This window comes from Chrysemys picta, chromosome 1, assembly GCF_011386835.1.
Source record: "Chrysemys picta bellii isolate R12L10 chromosome 1, ASM1138683v2, whole genome shotgun sequence".
NCBI lineage: Eukaryota > Metazoa > Chordata > Testudines > Emydidae > Chrysemys > Chrysemys picta.
Genome location: NC_088791.1, coordinates 170030577 through 170052660, shown reverse-complemented (window position 1 = coordinate 170052660; position 22084 = coordinate 170030577). Strand labels below are relative to the sequence as shown.

At 43.8% G+C, this 22084-nt stretch overlaps 1 protein-coding gene across 4 annotated transcripts in view; it reads right to left on the bottom strand.

Annotated features, from left to right (window-relative positions):
- IGSF3 (immunoglobulin superfamily member 3) overlaps window positions 1–22084 on the bottom strand; it is a 164184-nt gene that overhangs the window by 114847 nt on the left and 27253 nt on the right. For all 4 annotated transcript variants that reach the window (XM_005310171.4, XM_065589576.1, XM_065589578.1 and 1 more), the window contains one exon: window positions 2516–2893. In XM_005310171.4, the coding sequence (XP_005310228.2) occupies window positions 2516–2893 (378 nt within the window). The remainder of the gene's footprint in view (window positions 1–2515; window positions 2894–22084) is intronic.

The window sequence follows — 22084 nt, the reverse complement described above, 5'->3', positions numbered from 1 at the left end:
CACTGGGGTACTTGGCCTAAGTGTCTGACTGGAGCCAAGTCACCTCTTCGTTCTTCACCATCTGCCCCAACCTAGGAGACCCACATGCCTTCCCCTCCAAAGAGATTACTTTCCACCCTCATAACCCACTTGCAACTGGTTCTCTTCAGCATTCAGCAGGCAGAATGTATCCCACTGCACACCCATGCAACAGCACAGCAGGCTTTGTCTTCCTTCAGGGAGTCACCTGGTAGCCTCTTACTGATCTCTCCCCTTGACCAGATAGCCTCATGTCTCCATGACACAGCTTCTCCAGTTAGCCACCTTCAAACCTTAGAAACTGGCCAATCCACAAGGTGTCCATCCCTAACCCCAGCACACCATTAAACAGGCCTGCTAGAAAGAGTTTGCTAGTTCAAAAGTTTGCAGTGCTCTGCTTTCTCCAAGAGAAAACTCCCCTCTTCCCTACCAGCAGCTTTCTGCTTCCATCACCATTTCAGATGCACGAGTCATGTATCTACTCTAAATTCTTCTTCCACTCCATGGATCGCTCTGCTCCTCCACCTAGTTCTCCTACTCCAGACTCAGGAACCTCTGATATTTCCCCATCCTCCCCCCAATCACTGTCCCTCTCCCCTATCCACCATCTTCACCCCATTCATGAATGCTTAAAATAATTTAGGAATTAAGTTGTTAAACTCCAGGTTAACATCCATAATCCTAAAGGGTTAAAAGCCTTCAGAGAGCTAGTGATTGCTCAGAGTTGGGAGACAAAAGGATTTGGAAACCAGTCTATTTTCTGCATTTCTCTTCCCTTGTTACTTCAGCTTCTAGGGACAGTTTATATTAAAAACCAAGATCTACGTTTCTTAGGAGTCCATCTGCTCCTGCTATTTATATCCCCACCAGAGGTCAGAACCCTCTGTTTTACATGGTGACAACTGAGATGTCACAAATATGTCACAGACAGATGAATGTGAGTTCTTGGGGGGGAATAAATACCAGGGAAGATGTACTCGTAAATAACCAAAATCTTATTTTCATATAACTGCTCCTTAGACATTAAGGAAATGAATAAAGACATGCACAGAAAACATAGAAGACTGCACTGTACAAAGAGATTGATTTGCAACGATTTCCCAGAAGACACCTTTGAACACTTTCCTCCAAAAATTTAAGTTTGTAAGGAGAGAGAAAAGCCCAGTCAAAGCACTGTTTGCATGATCTCTGACAAGTAGAATATGTAACTATTATATTGTTATTATATTATTTCCCAAAAATATCAATCCCAAGTTGTTTTTCTGAGGATGAAATCCTCTAAAATGCCAAACTCTGCACATTCGGCTGTAGGGTGCTACTGCACTTTTTGTCCCAGGACGTCAATAAGCACTTGACAAACGTTAATTGATCCGCACAGTCCTACGAGTTAAGTCACTATTATCCTCATTTTACAGATGGGAAGACTGAGGCACAGAATTTAAAGTGCCTTACCCACGGTCACAGGGCAGAGTCAGAAGGAGAACACCTTTGTCCTTGCTTCTAGCTTCATGCTCCTTAGCAGAGGACGTCGCACCACCTGCTCCAACCACAAAGCTGTGCATATTCTGACACACCCAGGGTGGATAAGAGCGGATCAAATCTCTACCCACAGCAACCCCCCAGTTGTTATCCTACTCACTTATTCTAAAAAGGGGGAGCATAGTGAGCTGATTATGGCATGGCACTCGGAGTCAGGCATTCTGGAGTCTGATCCCAGCTCTGTTTAAGATTCACTGAGACACCTTAGGCAAGGCATATTCTCCATGCCTGAGCTCCCTCACTTGTTAAATTGGGATACCACTGACCTAAACCTGACAGAGATGTGCAGAGGCTTTAATTAAAGTTTGAAAACAACTCCGAGATCCTTTCTCTGAAAGGTGCTAGGAAAATGCCAAAACAAGGCAGCTCTTTCCGATTTGTCTAGTACAAAGGAAAAGACAACCTCATCACCCTCACCACAGGAAGCTCATCCCACTGCTTGTTCATTTCAGGATCCATTTCAACATTTCTCTCTTTGTTTCAGGCCTCACGAACCTTGCCTGTGATTGTCTTTATGCTTATCTAGCACTGGCTTCCTCTCTTCCCTACCACACAGTTTTGCCCCCTTTGGCATGAAAGCTCTCTTCTTTGTACTGGCATCTGGAACAGGCTTCCTATTTTCTGCTCACAAATCAACTCCATGTCCTGCTTTCAGCCAAGATTTGAAATGCCTTTCCACCTCGCCTACGCCTCTTGGTTTCTCTCCTCTTGTTAAGTCTTATTACTGGAGTCTTAATTTATTCTCTTATGCTGTCTTTACACCATTGTTTCATATAATTTATACTATATAAACATTCTCTTCTCTTGTACTTTTTCCTTACTCAAGCATTTTGGGACACAGCATGCATGGGACATACCACACAAGGGGGCTTAATGAATTCTAGTACAGTCAACCCAGGATGAAGTCAATACTTAGTTATCTGGGTTCCAGACAGCCGAGATAAAGCAAACACCTTACCCATCAGTTTCATCTTGGCGCTGTAACTCCCGAAGTACCTCTCGTCAGTGGTGGGTGTGTGGCACTCGTACTCGCCAGCGTCCCGGTCCTGGAGCTTCATGATGTGCAGCAGGGCAGAGTCCCCCTGTACCCTCTCTACGTAGATCTCCCCACTCCGCACACGCTGGGTGTAGATGGCGTAAGGGAAGGAGGGATCCATGGTGCTGATAATCTGCACTTCCCGCTCTGGGGCAGATGGCAGGTAAATGGACCACTGGAAATTCTGCTCTGAGGGACCCTGGTAGCCACTGACCTTGCACCAGATGGTGATGTGGGAGCCCTCAGTACGGTATAGAGGGCCTTCCTGAACAGTGACCCGACGCTGTGCCAAGGCCATGCCTGTAAAAGAGGAAGGGCAAAAAGTTACTCCAAAAAAATTAAAGTAGTCCACAGCCGTTGCTATTTAGCAAATTAATACTTCACAGGTGCACACACACACACACACCTTTCACTTAGATACCATTCAGTTTTCATGACAGCCTTAGGGGATGGTTAAGTACCACCCTAACCTAGTAGAAGGGCACATATATGATGAGCGATTTGCCCAAGATCAAAAAGGGAGCCAGGAGCTGAGCTGTGAATAGAATCCAGGTGCCCTGACAGCCAACCACTGGACAGCACCTGATGCCCCACCCCAGTTAGCAATTTTCTTATGCCTGCACCCTTGTAAGTCACTATTGATATGAAAATTGTTTGAGAGTCTGAATCAAAATGCTTTGGGCTTTGTCACTGCACCGTCCTAGCTGCTTCACAGTTGCTGTCCAAAAGTAAAGCATCTTAAGAGATCCGTTAAAAGAAGTTTTATGTTGGACTAAGACCTTTTCCTGCAGTGCTAAGAACCCAGACACAAGACTATTGTGCTAGCACAATAAGAAACCAGATCAGAAAGTGAAATGGATCACGCCAGAGTCACTGTCCAAATCGAGTCAAAACCAAAAACTAATAACATCAGCGGTGAAAAGCTAGGATAATGATTTTTAAATTTCGGTTTTAAACATCTAAGGTGTTTACATACGTGAGGGATATTTTTAGCATTGTTTTTATCTTGGCAGTGTCCTTTTAAAAGGGAGGGGGGGAAAGACACGGGGAGAAGGAATAACAGCATTTAGCACAGTGAAAGACACATACTGGGGCTAGTCACCCCTTGCTGCTTGAATCAAGATGGAGCAGTGCATGGTGTGACATGTGATCTCTGCAGGCTGTACCACTATTTAGAATAGAAAGGATGACTGCAATATGCTACATTTTATACCAATTATTTACGATCTGGCAGCCCTGGCATATGGATAGCACAGCCCTCAATGGGCCAGTGTTCAGGAACCTCCAAATTACTGAAATCAGTTTGTTTGCATCTACATCCGAGGTTCTGGGGTTTGCCGATCATAATGGGTACTCATCAGTTATTGTATTACTAGCAGTACGTACACATGGTGAGGCCAATCACCCCGGCTGCTGTTACTGTTTGCTTGTGATCATAAAACAGCAATAAGCCGATTTAAAGCAGCCCAGCATAATCAGGTTTGCAAATGTTATCCATTTTTAAAATAAAATAATAATAATAATGATGATGCTGAATTCCAGAGGGGAATTTAATCTTTTCAAAAACTAACCACTGCAAGTGAAAGAGGTAGTTTGCCATCTGAGGATTATTGACTCAAGCCCTCCCCTCCCTGAGGGCAGCAGAATCCAGATATGAAGTTTTCCCAGCAGAAACCTTGGAACGAATCCAGAAGAGATTGTTCTTACCAGCTCTAAAACAAATTGTGAAAAATGGCTCAGCATATCCATCAGGCCATGCAGCTGAACAGATGGAGTGCAATTCAAACTATTAACTTGGGCTCAGCTCACTGCTGCTCCAAATTATGTTTCTTTTTCCTCTTTATAAAATAATGTGATTTAAGAGGAAGAAAGGAATATCTAGCACACTGGAAGCTAGTGGGGGGGCGTCAGGAAAAGCAGACACAAAGGCTCCTGTGCTGCTAGTCACGCCAGTATCTCCATCCCAATGGTGCCATGGCACAGGTTACACTGTTGCCAATGATAACAATACCCCAATTCCCTGCCCTGTGGAGTCTGAGGGATTTGCACACACAATGGGAGCTATACCTTTTGACGTGAAGAATTAAACATTAAGTTTTATATTATATATTATGTTAAAGATTGCAACACCAAACAAAAGTCTTGCAAGAAAAAAAATAATTTGTGACCACGTAATTAAAAATGGTATCATAATGCATACGCACAACAAGAGAAAGCTAGTGTGGCACAGGCAGCCTAATTCTGGCACTTCCTAATTTCCTAGGAATGCATCACTTGATTATAAAGTTATTTTAATGTAGTGCTTTTGTTTGTTCTATTTGTTTTAAAATGTAATTTCCTAGGTTGGTCGGTTTGTTTTAAACAAATTGAAAAACGAGTTCTATCACGTGTAAACCTTTTGACCCCCACATAGGTCATCAGCAAGATTGGGAACTTTAGATCCATAGCACAGACCTCTGCCACCTGAACTAGAGAAGCAACCGCTAGCAGTAGTAGGCCATTATCACCTGTGGACCAGCACTAGAGGAGAATGACAGTGTCTGTTGTCAGCAAGTATTTGTGAAATCCATTGGCATACGAATGTGGAGGCTCAGGAATCTTGGTTTCTTTTCTAGGTTCTGAAGGGAAGGAGTCTCTACAAACACTTCTTCATAGGTCATCCCCTGCACCACAGAAGGCATCTTTCCTCCCTGTCCTCTAGTATCTCCCCAAGCCCCACTTGTCCTGGTCTACCCCAGACCTCTTCTCCCTCCTCGCTTCTATCCCCCTTGGTTCCTGTCTGCCACAAGCTTGTCCCATCCTCTCAGCCCAACCTCTTCTCTTATCCTCTGCCCCACCCCTCCCACATCTGGATTTCTGTCAGATGGCTTCCCCTCCTCCATCTCAATACTGCCACGGCATGAGCAGAATGAGGCATTGAGAGCACAGGAGAAAGTTTCCCTTTTCTCAGTTCCAGTGCCCCACGTCAAAGCAGCCCCCAGCTAAAAAGAGCAGCAGTTACAGATAAAGTCCTGTTCAGCCCTAGACAGGATCATGCTCAACAAGTGCTGTGCTGATGAAGAATGCTCAACTCCAGAGTTTTTCCACTGTAGGAATGTTTGTGCTCCACCCCCGCCCTCCCCCCCCACACACACACACCTTTTTCACCCCCTCTAAGTTTCCTCTAACCTCATTCTCAGAAACAGCTGTACCATCTTTGCTGAAGCTTTCTAAAAAATTCAGCTTGACATACAGACACCCAACATAGAAAACTTCGGCATAAATGGTTAAAGTTTTGCATGGTTATAAGCAATTGAAAACAGGGCCTTACAATGGAAAGTGTTAGGCAACTTTAATTACAGTGGTGATACATTGAGCTTTTCCCAGTCGATCTAAGAGTTCATCCACTTGGGGTATGTGGTAGGTGTCAAAGTTAGAAACTGCGTTCACCTTCCTAAAATCTGTACAGAAACGTAATGAGCCATCAGGCTTTGGGACCAGCACAATAGGATTCATCCAGTCACTCTGGGACTCTATCACCCCAAGTTCCAACATGGTTCTGATCTCTTTCTCGACACCCCCACCCCCAGCTTGTTGGGGACAGGACAGAGCCCTTCTCTTATTACCTTACCAGTTTCTGTATTAATAGGGTATTGTGTTAGGAATGTCTTCCTGGGTAGGGCTGAATACCCATGGAAAAGCGGCCACCAGCTGGAGTGCCTGTTCCTTTTGCTTATTGTTTAAGTTCTTCCAGATGATCACCTGTCCTCCTTTTAGGAATTCTTTACCTCGGGGTTCTAGTTCCCGTTGCTCAGGGTGTGGTGGTGTGATAAAAGGTTTTCCCTGGCTTTCCAAGGCTTCAATAACTTTATGTGGTAGATTTGTTGTTCCTTCTTTCCCCCCCCCCCCTTGGTCTGATCACGTCTTCCACAGTCCCCACTTTCTTTATCACCTCGAAGGGCCTTGCCACTTGACCATTAGCTTCGATTCCAAGCTTGGAAGAAGCAACAGAACTCAGTTGCCCAACTGAAAAACACACATCTATGTCCCTTTGTTATACTGTTGTTGTTCTTGTGCTTCCTTGAGGTTCTCTCTTGCATATGCCCCCATAAAACTGCACCAGAGACTGGAGGTTAACACATATTGCACCACATTTTCAGCTCTCAGTGTTTGGCTTTCACAGGTTTCCCATACCAAGTCGCGTATGCCCCTTGGGTGTTGTCCGTATAGCAGTTTAAAGGATGAAAACCCCATGGAAGCTTAGGACACTTATGGTGAAAAGTAAGGCTAGGAGTAGTTAGTCCCAGCATTGGGGGTCCTAGGCAATGAACTTCTTGAGTATCCTCTTAAGTGTCAGGCCATCCGTCTGAAGGTGGTACATGGCTGTGCGCAAGACTCTGACTTTTAATAAAAACAACAAGGAGTCTGGTGGCACCTTAAAGACTAACAGATTCGTCTTTAAGGTGCCACCAGACTCCTTGTTGTTTTTGTAGATACAGACTAACACGGCTACCCCCTGATACTTGACTTTTAATAGTTCCCACACTTCCTTCATCAGCCACAATGTGAAATTTGTCCCCGTGTCTGTCAGGACCTCTTTGGGAAACCCGACCTGTGCAAAGACCTTCACAAGCTCATTGGCAATTGTCTCAGCGTTTGTAGAACATAGTGGCATGGCCTCCACGTATCTGGTGGCATAGTCCATGATGACAAGTATGTGCTGATGCCCTGAGGAACTCTTTTCTAGGGGACCCATAAGGTTAATTCCCACCGTTTCAAAGGGGGCCTCCACCAGGGGAGAGGTACTAGTGGGGCTCACAGCAGTCCCTTAGAGGCCACCAACTGGCATTTGGAACAGGAGGCACACAAATGCTCAACTTCCTTGAAGACTCCTGGCCAAAAGTATTGGGCCAGGATCCTAGACTGCATCTTGTTTTTCCTGAGATGCCCTGCATATGGGATCGCAAATGCCAGGTGCAGCAACTCACAGTGATATATCCAAGGTACTAGAAGTTGCATCCATATCGCTTGCATCTGCTTGTCTTGGTCTACACGGTATAATAAGTCTGACTTGAGGGAAAAGTGTGGATACTGTAAGGCCATTGGGGGTGGGGGGTCTACCCCTTCATCATCCAGCATGGCATGGCTACCTGCTCAAAGGCTCAGCTCAAGGTCTTGTTCTTTTGTTCCATTCCAAAATCAGAGAATCCAGTTAACTTCTCCGGATCCAGTTGCAGTGGCGGTGATATACGTAGTCAAGTCACTGGTGTCAGCTCCGGTATCAGTGGTCCCTACTATGGTGACAGAGGACTGCCTCTGCTACCTCCCTCCACTCTTTCCTTGCTACCCATTTTTCCTTCTGAGATTTTCTTTCCTTGGGTCGGGAAGTAAGAAAGTCAAGGTCCTTAAAGGGGAAAAGGACACCTAACACCTCTTCTGGGGTGTCTTCCTCAAGTTTCTGGGCTAAGGGAAGCTTCTGCAAGAGCCTGGGGAAACATGTCCAGTCTTGGCGTAATATCATGGGATAAGGTAGGTCTGCAGACACACGTTCTTTCATCTGGGTCTTGGTGCCCATCAGTCAGTCAGTCTTATTGTCCTGGAGGGATACCGTAAAACATTGCCATGGATATATTTAATAGGGATTTCCCCCTTCTCGGGTATCCACTATGGGATATCCACTCTGGGACGAACATCTTGTCAGACTCCACGTCTATGATGGTTATAGCCTGTTGTCCCTCTACTTCAACTGGGATTGTGAATTGCTCTGGGGTTTTCCTCCCCAGTCCACACCTGCCCAAAGTTATACTCCCCGGAAGGGCAGTCTCGAAAATTGGTGCCCCTGTTGTCCACAGGAGTAACAGGTTATTCTGTCTGTCCTTTGTTTTCTAGTGGCTATGTCATCTTCTCTCTGGGTAGGTCTTTGCTCCTGTGCAGGTTTGGAACAACGAGTCAGAGGGATGTTTAAGGGTGTGGGACTGTTGTAGTGGGGAAATCTTACCCATGGACCCTGAGGTGCACCCCCATCCCTTATGCTACCCATTGACCAGCTGGCTGCATGGGCATTCCTGGCATTTATCCAAGAGGGATCACCACTTTTGGGTCTCCAGCCCATCTCCTTCCCTGGTGTATCTGGAGTCATCGTTTCCTCCATAGCAGGCCCCTGAACGACTTACACAGCCATTTAGTCCTCCATGAGGTGGGTGGCCTCAGCTAGGGTTCCCAGCCAGTGCCTACAAACCCAGTCTTGGCCAGCGGGTGGAAAGATCTGTATAAATTGTTCGAGGACTAGGAGTTCAGCTGTCTGGGGTCCTGTGTGGGTCTCTGGTTTTAACCAATGCCCACAGAAGGCCTTAAGCCTTTGGATGAGCACCTGGGGTCATGCTGGGGGGGGGGGGGGGCGGGTAACAGCTTGTAGCAAAAATGCTGGCAGTAGGCTTCTTTGTCTAGGCCTAACCTCTCTAATATGGCTGTCTTCACTAGTCTTGGGCTACTATGTTGACAAGTCCCCGGTATGTAGCTTGGGCTTCCCTCATGAGGAGTGGGGCGAGGCAGATCACCCACTGAGCCTGAGGCCAGTGTGAAACTGTGGCTACCCTCTCAAAGGTTACCAGGAATGATTCTGGGTCATCATCTGTCACCTTAGGGATCACCAGGGCTGAAGCATTTCCCTGAATTAAGGAGGATGCATTTCCCATAGGGGTGGGAATCTGAGCGGCTGGTACTAGCCCTGCTACTCGTAACAACTGTGGGCTGCCATCTGTTAGAACAGCTGTTGTTGCCGGGTTTGAGAGTCTGCCAGCCATTGCAGGTGCTGATTCCCCTCCATAGTTATGTGGCATATACAGGGGGAGAAAGGGGGTGGGTGTGGGGGTGGGGGTTTTTGTGTGGGGTTTTGTTTTTGGTTTTTTGCTTCCCTTCTCTGCATGGATGGCCAGCTGCACAAAATCCCATTTCAGGTGCCACGTTGTCACCGGTCCTTGATGTAGTCTTTCAAGAGATCTCTACTGCCCCTGACTGTCTTCCTTTGGTTAGCCCGTGGTCAGGACAGTTTTGGGCCCTGGCCTCTAATTAGGCCTATGGGTTTGCTCTAGTCTCTTTGGCTGTGTTCAGGAGGCAACTTGGTGCAAGGGTGTTGCCCCTTCTCTGTCCCAGAACTTTCTGCCTCCGCTTCCTTCTCAACTTTTATAATAAGTCTTCTTTTCCCCATTGGTTGCAGCTGGGGGTGCCTGCCTCCATGATTGGCAGTTGTGCCTGTAGGCAGGAGAAGTTCCTCTCCCCCCTTCTGCTTCTGCTCAGTATGGGGGTTGTAGACCCCTTTGCAAGCTCACAGAGGGAGTTTTTCTAGAAAGCACACGGGACAGTCAGGACTGGCATGTGGCTGATATTTCATTGGTACAGCTGGCATTTAATTGCAAATCCAGTACAGTTTACGGACAATACAAGGACTGGTAAAGAAGAGGTAGAGAAAGCAATGTAGTGCTTTAAAAAACAAAATTAAAATAGGTTTGGGCAGCTGCTCTTCACTGGTCTAAGCTAACAACAGAAACAATTTCCACTCAGACAGCTTAAGGAGTTGAAACATGGGATTTTATGGTCTGTATTATGGACATTTGATAGACTATTCCCCTATACAAACAGCACTGAATTGTGAGTGTGTGCCTATGTGTAGGCAGGGAAAGAAAATGTATATATTGGATTTAACGACAACAGATTGGCATCTGCAGCAGACCACAGGTCCTGGCAGGAAGTCTCCAATAATTAAGACAATTAAGGCATGAGTGCTAAAAAGCAGTTAAACTAAACGCAGATTTGCGATGCTGAAAAGATGCCCTGGGCTCACATTACCCAACAGCAGGTGCTAGAGCCAAGTGCATAACCTACGATGCCTACTGCTCTTCCCCTGCAGGGCTGAGATTCACTCAGGGACTCTCATACAGGAAGAATGGCACAGCCACCAAAAACCCCCACCAGCCCCTTAGCTCCCTGTTACCAGTTAACACTCTGCCACCCTCACCAACAACTCAGGGCTTTGTCTCAAGGCAAACTACAACAAAACCCCACAGGCTATGTTTGGCTCCTCTGGCTTTACTGCACCCAGTGCCACAGACTGTAAAAAAATAAATAAAGATAACAATATAGGCTGAAGGGGGGAAAGGAAAAGGCAACCCTGGAGAAAAGGCAGGAAATGCTTGTTCATGTTAGGAAATCAGTTTGCAGAGTCCATGATTTCTTTATATGGTTCTTACTTAGTGCCTCTCACCCCCCCCCCCCCCAAAACACACACACACACACACACACACACACACACTAACATTATTCCTCCTCCCGCCGGCAAAAATTATTGGGTCAGTGTGAGGAAATCACACAAGCCACACTGTTGAGGGTGTTGTGTGGGAAACGAAGGATCAGAGAAAAGGCTGGCTTGTTTTGGCCCCAGCAAGAGCAGTTTGTGCTCCTACTCGTGCCAAGAAATGCAAACTGACTCACGAAGAGCTTGTCTTCTCTGCCCCCCCCCTTTTTTTTTTTTTAAATAAAGTGTTTACACCTCTGGGTAACTCATGCATGTGAGCTATCCTGAAGTAAAAAGGCACAGTTAGGACCAGGCACTTGAGTTTTACCATGAGGTAAACTCGCCCAGATCAGCACAATATTCCTGCCTAGAGCTGACATTGAGGTAAATTCACCACACAGTAAAACTAACATAACTGGTCTTCATTATTTTTTTTTAAATTTCAGGATAGCTCACATGCATGAGTTACTCAGAGGTTTACAAAGGCAGTTTTTTTAGCAGTGAAAATCACCCATAAACAAGCACTACTGGGGTAGCAATTAGACAATCTTTCCCAGGGGATTGTTGTCTGTCAGAGAGTAAAGCCTGAGACTGCAGCCTGGAGCAGCTTCTTCATCCCATTTGTATGAAAGGGGAAAGAATTCCATGTCAGATTTTAAAAAGGGTACTTGGCTTCTAGAATGACTAATTCTGGGCTTGCAAGAACCAATCTTCTCCATTCACATACAAATCCACCACAAAACAGCCATCTTGTTTTCTCTGCAAAATACTGAATTATGTTATATGGGAGCCCTACTACGGTTGCAGGACAACACCAGGATGGAGACAAACCTCTGTAGCAATCCCGCATCTGCAATTCTGATGAACCTCCAATTAAGACAAAAATGAAAATTAGGCTTAAGCACAATTTTGGGATAAGTGAAATACACAGCAGGAACAGCTTCAAAATACATTAATCTGGCAGCAGGTTGCAAAGACATTGCCATAAAAATGAACACCTGGTACAAAACTCCATCATCATTACTATGAAGCCGTATTCTAGTCAGATACTTGATGGCACCATTTGTATTTTGTCATGCCAAGACAGTTAATTGAATCGAAAGAAAGACTGAACCACCTGCAGGACAACTCGGCCCCTCTTCTACTTTTCTGCCCTTGTATTTTAATTGCATTGCCTCTCTCTACTTTATCATTAATTCCCAGCTCAATACCGCTATTTGTCTGCTCCTACCACAATCATACCACTTTTTTCCAGGCCACTCCCCATACATGGAATGCCCTCCCAGAACTGATCCTAGAGGCCATTAACTTCTCATTCAAATTCCTCCTTAGAGATAAGCTAACTAATGATGGCTACAAGGAGTAGCAGCCAGGGATGCTTAATAATAATCAGCATGGAAATATCAAAGCATGGCCATGCAAAACAGGATCAACCCATGAAGTTCTTTGTTCTTCCAATTCAACTCCTCTCACTTCACTCATCCCTGCTAGTTGCTCATTTTCACAGCAGATGTTTATGAATCCTTTATAAAAATGTTTCCACTTTGTGATCCATAAATATGAAAGAAGTGACATTTCTTTTAATCACTACAGTGAGTTCTAGCCTGTAACTGGCTTGCCAAATTCCAACTGTGGCAAAGGCCTTGTGCCTCTGTTATAGTTATGTATCCATTTTGACACATCTAATCTCTGCCAAGATCAGAGTTGCTTGTCGTCCTTTCATTGTTTCTCAGATCTGGTAAGAAAGTATGCATGTCTGTTATATAGACGATCCATTGTCGAGTTTCCATATTGTGATGTTGTTGCTCGGTAGTTGCATAGTGCCGACTCCAATCATCTCTTGAGACAACGGCTTTTATGAGCAAGTCATTCACTATATGGATTTCACATTCTCCTAATCTATTTGCTTGAGGGTTACTAGGATTATACATGTTAAAATTCGTAAGTTTTATAGGAATTATTCTCGAACTGCAGCCTATTGTATGTTGTTACAGTCCTTGAACTTTCCTGACATGTAAATGTGGATTTAATGTATTTGATCACAGTTGATCCTGAACTACCTTCAATAGTCATTACTTTTGATTTTAACCCACAAAGCCCTAAATGGCTGAAGATCAATCTACCCAAGAGACCATCCCTCTTCCTACGATACATTGCAACTGTTGTGGTTGGGGATATGCTGATGCTCAATATAATGGGTGGTGGGGAGGTGCTATTGGTAGGACATTTTCTGAAAGAACCTCAGAGCTCTGGAATGCCCTCTCGACCCAGGTCAAAATAGTCCAGATTTGGCAACTTTCAGGATACACTGAAGGGCCTGTACATTTCACCTGGCCTTTGAAGAGGGGTAGGTGGACAGAGGTAATAACTAATGTAGAAGATTGGTAATATTCAAGTATGTGCGGAGGCTTAGTAGAAAGAGTGTGCTGATATAATACATTTTGGCTTTGTAATTTTAAATAAGTGGCAGAGGGTTCAGAGCCTGTGTATGGGCACTCTTTCTAGAAGAATTTCTAATTTTGGAATAAAGTTGCTAAAGTAGTCCAGGGCAAACATCAATTCTGACTCTGTTCATGTGGTATTAGATACTTCCCACTGTACATCTCTCTACTTTAGATAGGTTTCACACATGCTCATCACAACCACTTAATCAGGGGCCAGAACAGGCAATCTATTTTTAATACTTAGTTATGCCAAGATGCCCTTCGTAAAGCCTTTCCAACATGACCCTTATCACCGTGGGAAAGTTGCACAACAGTAGTTCATTGACAGCTTATCTTTATATTGGGGACATGCAGATAGAAAGCATGGATTTGCCCATCCTTTACTTACAACTTGTATTACTCCCTGTGTCTTGGATGTTTCCTCTTCCCAACTCATTCCATATTGCTGACAATGCTGTAACATTGTGCTTCTATCATGTTTACATGTGCCATTACTAGAGTGGATAAAAATGCTTTGTTTTTTTAAATAAATTTTTATTTAAAATAACTTTTTAAAATTAAATTAAATTTACAATTGTTAAGGCCTAAACTTATTATAATCATTAAAAATTAAATACAAAAAGTATACTAAGCAGTATGTTTGCTGCCAGGTTTTAAACAAAGTTCCAGCAGTTCAGTGATTCAGGTCACTGGTTAAGCACCTGGAACCAGTGTTTGATGAAGTGCTAAACCAGCTTTTGACAGCAGTAGCCTCTTCTGCAGGTGCAGAGAGACTATTTTCTTCATTTCAGTTCATTCAACTAATTCAGTTCAAAGCTAAGAAACCAGCTAGGTGTTGAAAACAGCAGGAAAGCTTGTTTTCCGCTTCCAATCTTAAATTAGGTGAGAGGACATGATCTACTAGTTCTAAAATCTTGAAGGACATGGTGACCAGAAACAATCACAATTCACTAACTACAGATAATACTTCCTTAGTTTAATAAATTAGTTTTAAATGCAACCCATGTTTTGATCAGAAAAAAAAACATCAAAAAGTTTATGTATCCAGCACATTTAAATGAAATTTTAATTTAAAAAACACAACACATTTAAACTACTGTTTTTGTGCATTTTAAATTGAATTTTTATCCATATAACTATCATAGAATTTCAGGGTTGGAAAGGACCTTAGGAGGTCATCTAGTCCAACCTCCTGCTCAAAGCAGGACCTATCTCCAGCCAGATTTTTGCCCCAGATCCCTAAATGGCCCTCTCAAGGACTGAACTCACAACCCTGGGTTTAAGCAGGCCAATGCTCAAACCACTGAGCTATCCCTCCTCCCCCTGCCATCCTCCTGTGTGTCAAGCCGAAGTAAAATGTTAATCTACTAAAAACTAAATCATTCACCATTTTCTTATATAAGAAATGTAAAAAAATTAAGAATCTGAAATAAATGTGCATTGGTATTGTGTATCTTTATGGCTAGCAAAATGAAGTATCAAACTGAGTGTGACGATTATATTTAATTGTAAATCAACGTGTTTTAAATGGTTACTAACCAACAAGAATCATCCTTTCTTTAGGAAAATAAAGTACAAACGCAAAACATGATTAAAATTGCCAATTTATTTTTCTGCTTATTTAAATTAAAATCAGTGATTTAAAATCTGTGATTTAAATTGTTTTGATTTAAAAATCAATCCAATTGATTTTTGGCTGTTTCTGCTTGCCCCAGATCTGGCTGTGCATCATCAAGTAAAGCATAAGTTCTGACAGCACATCTGCAGTTACAAAGTGACATCCAGGCTGGAATGTACCTGCAGCCCACCGCTTCCTGTAGCTCCCATTGGCCTGGAACGGCGAACTACGGGCCGTGCCTGCAGACGGTCAACATCAGCAAAATGTCTCGTGGCCTGCAATCAGATTACCCTAATGGGCTGCATGTAGCCCACCACTGGCCTAAGGGTACATATACACTAGGGTTACCATAATCCAGCAAGCAAAAAAGAGGACGGGAGGAGCCCCGCCCCTGTCCTGCCCTAGCCCCGCCCCTGCCCCTCCCACTTCCCCCCCTCAGAGCCCCCAACCCTCCCCCCGCTCCTTGTCCCCTGACTGCCCCCTCCTGGGACCCCTGCCCCTAACTGCCCCCCAAGACTCCACCCCCTACCTAAGCCTCCCTGCCTCTTGTCCCCTGACTGCCCCCTCCTGAGACCCTCCCCCCATCCTAACTGGCCCCCTAGGACTCTACCCCCTACCTGTACCCTGACTGCCCCAACCCTTATCCACACCCCCACCCCCAGACAGACCCCTGGGACTCCCACGCCCCATCCAACCATTCCCCACCCCCTGACAGCCCCCCCTCAGAACTCCCGACCCATCTAAACCCCTCTGCTCCCTGTCCCATTGACTGCTCTGATCCCTCTCCCCACTTCTGCCCCCTGACAGCCCCCCCAGAACTCCCAACCCCCCCCTTGTCCCCTGACTGCCCCCTCCTGGGACCCCTGCTCCTAACTGCCCTCCAGAACCCCACCCCCTATTTATGTACAGGCGTGACTACCTGCCCTTTCCTGGTTACTATACGCGGCCAGTCCGCATCCACATCCAGTAGTTAAAATAAATAAATAAATAAACTAATAATTTAAATTGGAATTTCATCCATTAATAAGTATTTATTATATAGTTAAAACCATTCTATTGAAGGGCAGATATTAAATAACACTAAATATGTTAATGTTCAAAACAATATTAAAAATTTGAAAATTTAGAGCATGGAAACCAAAATAGCTAAAATTTAGTTTTGGCAAGATACACGGAATGGAAACTCCGGGATCTTTACCTGTCACTGAATATAGCCATCATACCAATAGTGGAATATAAAACAAGTCTACATATACTCTCCTTAAAATTTTTACTTCTGTCCATTCCCAATAATTGTAACAAATCATTATTACCTTCACTCCACTTGCCACGCGCCCCAAGCACAAAACCAAAGAAGTGGATATTTTTACCTCCCGTTAAGTTTTTAATTTCTTCCTCTAACTCAAGATAATAAGCCACCTTCTCACTGTGGGCTTGTTCCAAACTTCCGGCATTATCCTCCCATCGCACTGTAACATCAACCACCACTGCTGTATCTCCTTTTATAAATATAATATCCGGCTTTCTTAACTCACCCTTACTATTTCTCAAATGGGGCTCTATCATTGCCTTCCACCCTAATTTACCAACCTTATCTACAACTGCAGACACTACTCTATTATGCCTTTTTATCCTAGCATTCTTAGTCTTATAACATTGTCCTGAGATATGGGGAACAGTCTCCCGCACTTTACCGCACCATCTACAAAGAGCATTCACACCTCCTCTTCCTCTTGCTAATGTCTCCCTAGTAGGATAAATATTTGCCCTAAGCTGCAATGCTGCGATATACGCTGACGATTTAACTTTACTAGAGTTTCTAAAAATCGAATTACTAATTAAATCATTTTTAAAATATTTTATCCCTATTCCCTGACATCTCAGTTCCGACCATCTTAAAAATTCCTCTTCCCTCCATTTCTTGGGATGAGATGTTACTGCACTAAATGACAATATTTTATCCACAAGATTTTCTCCTGCATATAGATAAGATAGGTCCATCCAATCATCTCTCGAGACAATATGTCTCCTCCATTTACGAATTAACATATTTGGGATTTGCACACTAAACTTAGTGAGAGCTAAACCACCATCCCTACCTCTAGAATAAAATATCCCATCTGTGGTACACTGAGGTAAATGTAAAATCTCTTTAACTATTTTTCTAACTAACACATCAAGATCGTCTAAAAGATTAAAAGGGGGTTCTATTAAAAGAAGATTATAAAATAGCTTCGGTAAGATGTATGTCTGTAAAATTAATATTTTTTGGGCCGGTTTTAATGGGGCCTTAATTAAATTCTCACTCCAATCTTTCAATTTTTCTTTAAGTACCGGTCCCCCTACACCTATCCAGGGATCTATTCTAGCCCCTAAATATTTTTCAAAATCCCCTGGTTGAACATATTCAATCTTCTCTGACCCTATCTGCCAATTATCCTTAGGATTAACTACATAGGTTTTATGTTTAGTTAAAATATGAAAGCCTTTCGTTTTCTTCACATTAACAGAGAGATTAGTATTTTTACAAAACTCCTCTAAGATACCCAAATTTTTGATCATTCCTTTATATGAGCTACTTAAAATTGCCACATCATCGGCAAAAGCCAATGACGTGACACTATTACCCTTAACATAAAAACCACTTCCTTCTAATCTAGTTAAAAGGGGATCCATAGCAATATTAAACAAAATTGGGGACAACGGGTCACCCTGCTTGACCCCCCTCCTAATTAAAATAGACTCAGTAGCTTCATCACCCACCCATACCCTAGTTGTGCAATTATCATAAAGGTCCCTAATAATATCTATAAAATGTTCATCTATACCAAATCTTCTCAACCCGGCTATTATATGTCCGTGTCCCACAGAATCAAATGCTTTAGCCAGATCTACGAACACTATTGCAATTTCATTCCCATTTCGTTTAGCCCCTTTAATCAAATTATCTAATATAGCAATATTTTCCTCACACCCAGGGGCGGATATAAACCCTTTTTGTCTACTACATATCTTAACTGTTTCCACCAGTCTTTTTGCTAATATTTTGGTATAGATTCTAATCCAAACTGACCCAATTGTCAATGGTCTCCAAGATGTTAACTTCTTCATTTCCTCCTCATCTTGTGTCTTTGGTATTAAAATAGTTCTATTTTTCTTAAATTCATCTGGTACCTGTCTATTTAGAAACCATATATTAAAAATTTTTGTAAGTATTAAGGAGTCTAAATTAAAAATATCCCACAAATTGCTCACTTTTACTTTATCTGGGCCAGGAGCACTATCTTTTCTTATTTCTGTTAAAGCTATTCTAATCTCATCCACAGAGATCGGACTCATTAATATATCATTATCCGCATTCTCTGTGGATGATGGCCACCCTATCATATTACCATGTCCAATTGTTCCCAAAATATTTACATAGTATTCCTCAATTTCTTTCATAGGGATAGCACACTTAGCCTTATCTGGCTCTCCCATTATAATGCGAGTCAATCTTCTTCTATCCTTATCAAATAATTGTTGATAGAATTTACACTTAGCTTTCTTTGTAGCATATCTCATAATTGCATTAAATTGCTTCCTTCTCCCCTCCTTTCTAATCTTCCCTTTTCCTTTATTCCTCAACTCTATTTGACTTTCATTTCTAGGGTCCTGTCCCTCTACTAATGAATAACATAATTTTTCCAACATTGCCCATCCGAGAGCTTTTGTTAGATCCTCCTTTAATAATCCTTCAATTTCCCCTAAACTATTTATTATTTCTCTTCCCTCCCTACTTTGTTTTCCCCGTCTACATATTTTCTCCACTAAATCCACTTCTGGATGTCCTTTTAGTGGGAAAATCCTCTCTCTTGGGGGCGGAATTTCTAATATATTTACTCTAATGTCCTCTACCTCAGTCACTTCCTCCCTATCTCCTGTTACCACTAACTTCTTCTTTGCTAATTCTCGTCTTTTATCTGATATTTGTTTATTCGTTTTGGTCCTCATCTCGCTCTCAATACATTTATTTATATTCCTTTTTCCAATATATTTCCTTTCCAACTGTATAAGCTGTGCAACCTCATCTTTAGTCCATATACGAGATCTAGTCGATCCCTCTTTGATCTTACTTTTAGCAGCCATATCTTCTTTTCTTTGCTCATTCCTCACAGCAGGGTGTCTATGTCTACAGTGTTGGCTCAATCCAGATCTAGTATGAAAACCAAGCCCACAGACCGAGCACGTATGGCTCTTCATTGGGGTATCCGCCTTCTTGGGTATGCACTTGGGGTAGTGGCAAGCTATATTATGATATTGAGAAGATTTTCCACATTTACTACATACAACTCGTATGGCTTTACTTTTATGAACCACATTAATGTGTTTGGCCCATTTACCAAATGTTGGTAATATCTGGGGACATATTGGACAATTAAAACTATCAACGGGATACTCTAAATAAAAAACCCCATCCTTCCACGAACTACTTTCTAATATATTTATATTACTACCAATACTGTTAAGATCCTTATTACGATCCCTATTAAAATCAGTACTTGATTCCCTAACATATGGATCATCAAATGTACTTAAATACTTAAAATCTGGATTAAAACTGTCCACAGTTAAATCATTAAAAGTGTCCCTTGTAAAAACCATCGGTAAGATAGATAAAATCTCCTCACCATGATCATCACAAACATTCTCCTCTACCTCCTCTCCATGCTCCACTGGGAGGACTTGATTCTCACTCTCATTCTCATGAGACTTCATTATAGTCCACACCATTTTATCCATTGGTCCAGCGACCCTGATCACACCCCTAATATATTTAACACTGTCAGCCGGGGCATCAAAGCCAACAGCGGGGGCGTAATTAACCCGGTCCAGCGCCAATCCGGTATAAAAATATAAATTACTTTTTTCCATAGCTAAAAGATTTACCCTTCTCAGGGGGAAACTAACCCTTTCCAGGGGGAAACTAACCCGTACCTGGGGGAAACTTACCCTTTCCAGGGGGAAACTAACCCGTGCCTGGGGGAGGCTACCCTTACCAGGGGGAATCTAACCCTTACCAGGGGGAGTCAACCCGTACCTGGGGGAGGCTACCCTTACCAGGGGGGCATCCATGTGGCACCATATGGGGCTGCCCAACCCCGTCCCACACCCCACTGAATGTGGGATGTGGGTTCGTCCTCCGCAATCCGCCTGGCTATCCAAGCCAGTTACCGACTCTCACCACGAGGAGGTAGCGGTTGGACTTGCAATCCAGAGGCTTTCCTCAAAGAGGGGTCCCAAACAGCATAATGTCGAGCTCTAACGGGCGTGTGAGAAAAGGCTCAGATCTTGGTAGGGGTTGCCCCTATTGACCGGGCTCACGCCCACCCCCACCTCACCGATAACCCATTCTCTCACTACCCTCAGGCAATGTTTCCGTCCAAGCCCGACAGCTGAGAGGGTCCAGAGACGCATGGAGAGCCATTAAGAGAGCCCCAGCCCCCACCCCCTACCTCCAGAACCCCACCCCCTACCTAAGCCTCCCTGTTCCTTGTCCCCTAACTGCCCCCTCCTAAGACCCCCCCCAATGTCCCTCAGGACCCTATCCCCTACCTGTACCCTGACTGCCCAAAACCTTATCCACACCCCCAGAAAGCCCCCCCCGAACTCCCGACCCCCCCCCCGTCTCTTGACTGCCCCATCCAAAACCTCCCTGCCCCTTCTCCGACCCCCTGGCCCCCTTGTTGTTGGCCTTTCTTCACCTAATGTCTCTGTGAACTTGCTCAGGAACTGCCTGAGCCGCTCGGCAGCACCGGGGGAGGAGCTCCAGACTGCCGGAGCCGATCTGCGATGCAGGGAGAGAGGGAGGAGGAGGAGCCCTCTCTGGCTGAGTGTCGGAGCCCCAAGTAAGTGACACCGGCCGGCCGGCAGCACTGTTAGCCGTGCGCGCTCTGCATGGGGGGGAAGTCCGGACATTTACAAATTCCCCCGGACGCTATTTTTAGCTTAAAAAGCCGGACATGTCCGGGGGAATCCGGACGAATGGTAACCCTAATATACACTGCAATAAAAGACCTGCAGCACTGCCCAGATCAGCTGGCTTGGGTTTGAACTGCAGAGCTATGAAATTGCTGTGTTGATGTCCAGGTTCAGGCTGGAGCCTGGGCTCTGAAGCCCCAGGAGAGGGGTGGTTCTCAGAGACCAAGCTCCAGCCCAAACCTCAACATTTACACCACTGGTTCTCAACCAGGGGCACGTGTACTCCTCAGGGTATGCAGAAGTCTTCCAGGGGATACATCAACTCATCTAGATATTTACTTAGTTTTACAACAGGCTACATAAAAAGCACTAGTGAAGTCAATACAAACTAAAATTTCATACAACTTGTTTATACTGCTCTATATGCTATACACTGAAATGTAAGTACAATATTTATAAAAAATATATCAATTGGAATTATATGGTAAAAATAAGCAATTTTTCAGTAATAGTTGCGGTGACACTTTTGTATTTTTATGTCTGATTTTGTAGGCAAGTAGTTTTTAAGTGAGGTGAAACTTGGGGGTATTCAAGACAAATCAGACTCCTGACAGGGGTACAGTAATCTGGAAAGGTTGAGAGCCACTGATCTACACTGCAGTTTTAGCCCCACAAGCCCAAGTCAATTGACCTGGGCTCTGAGACTCGTTACCACAGATCTTTTATTGTAGTGTAGGCGTACCCATAGCCTATTTTTGTTCTTTCCAAAGCAGTCATTGTGTCCTTTCTTGGGTACGGTAGTCAAAACTTGAGCTTTGAAACTATGGACCATAGGAAAAAAAATTGTAATACTTAGTACTTAACTATATGCTAAGTCTAGCAGATCTAATAATTTATGTATATAATCTCTGCTATCATAGCTCTTGCAGCATATGTTTAGTCTTTCATCTCTAGAAGTACAGCTCCCAAACCCTGCTTTCGAAGCACCTGTGGAGAACTTGATTTTTTAGTGGGTCAAAAAATTGCAACACCACTGCCAATGTCAGTACATGCTTCAAATCCTTGAACTCTGATGCTGTGGTCCATGCTATGAGAGAGATGAGGGTTTTTTCTTTAGGCAAGTTGTTAGAGCTGGATAGTTGGGTATAAAATTGCTAACATAATTCAACATGCCCTACAGCCTCTAATTTTGGGGGGAA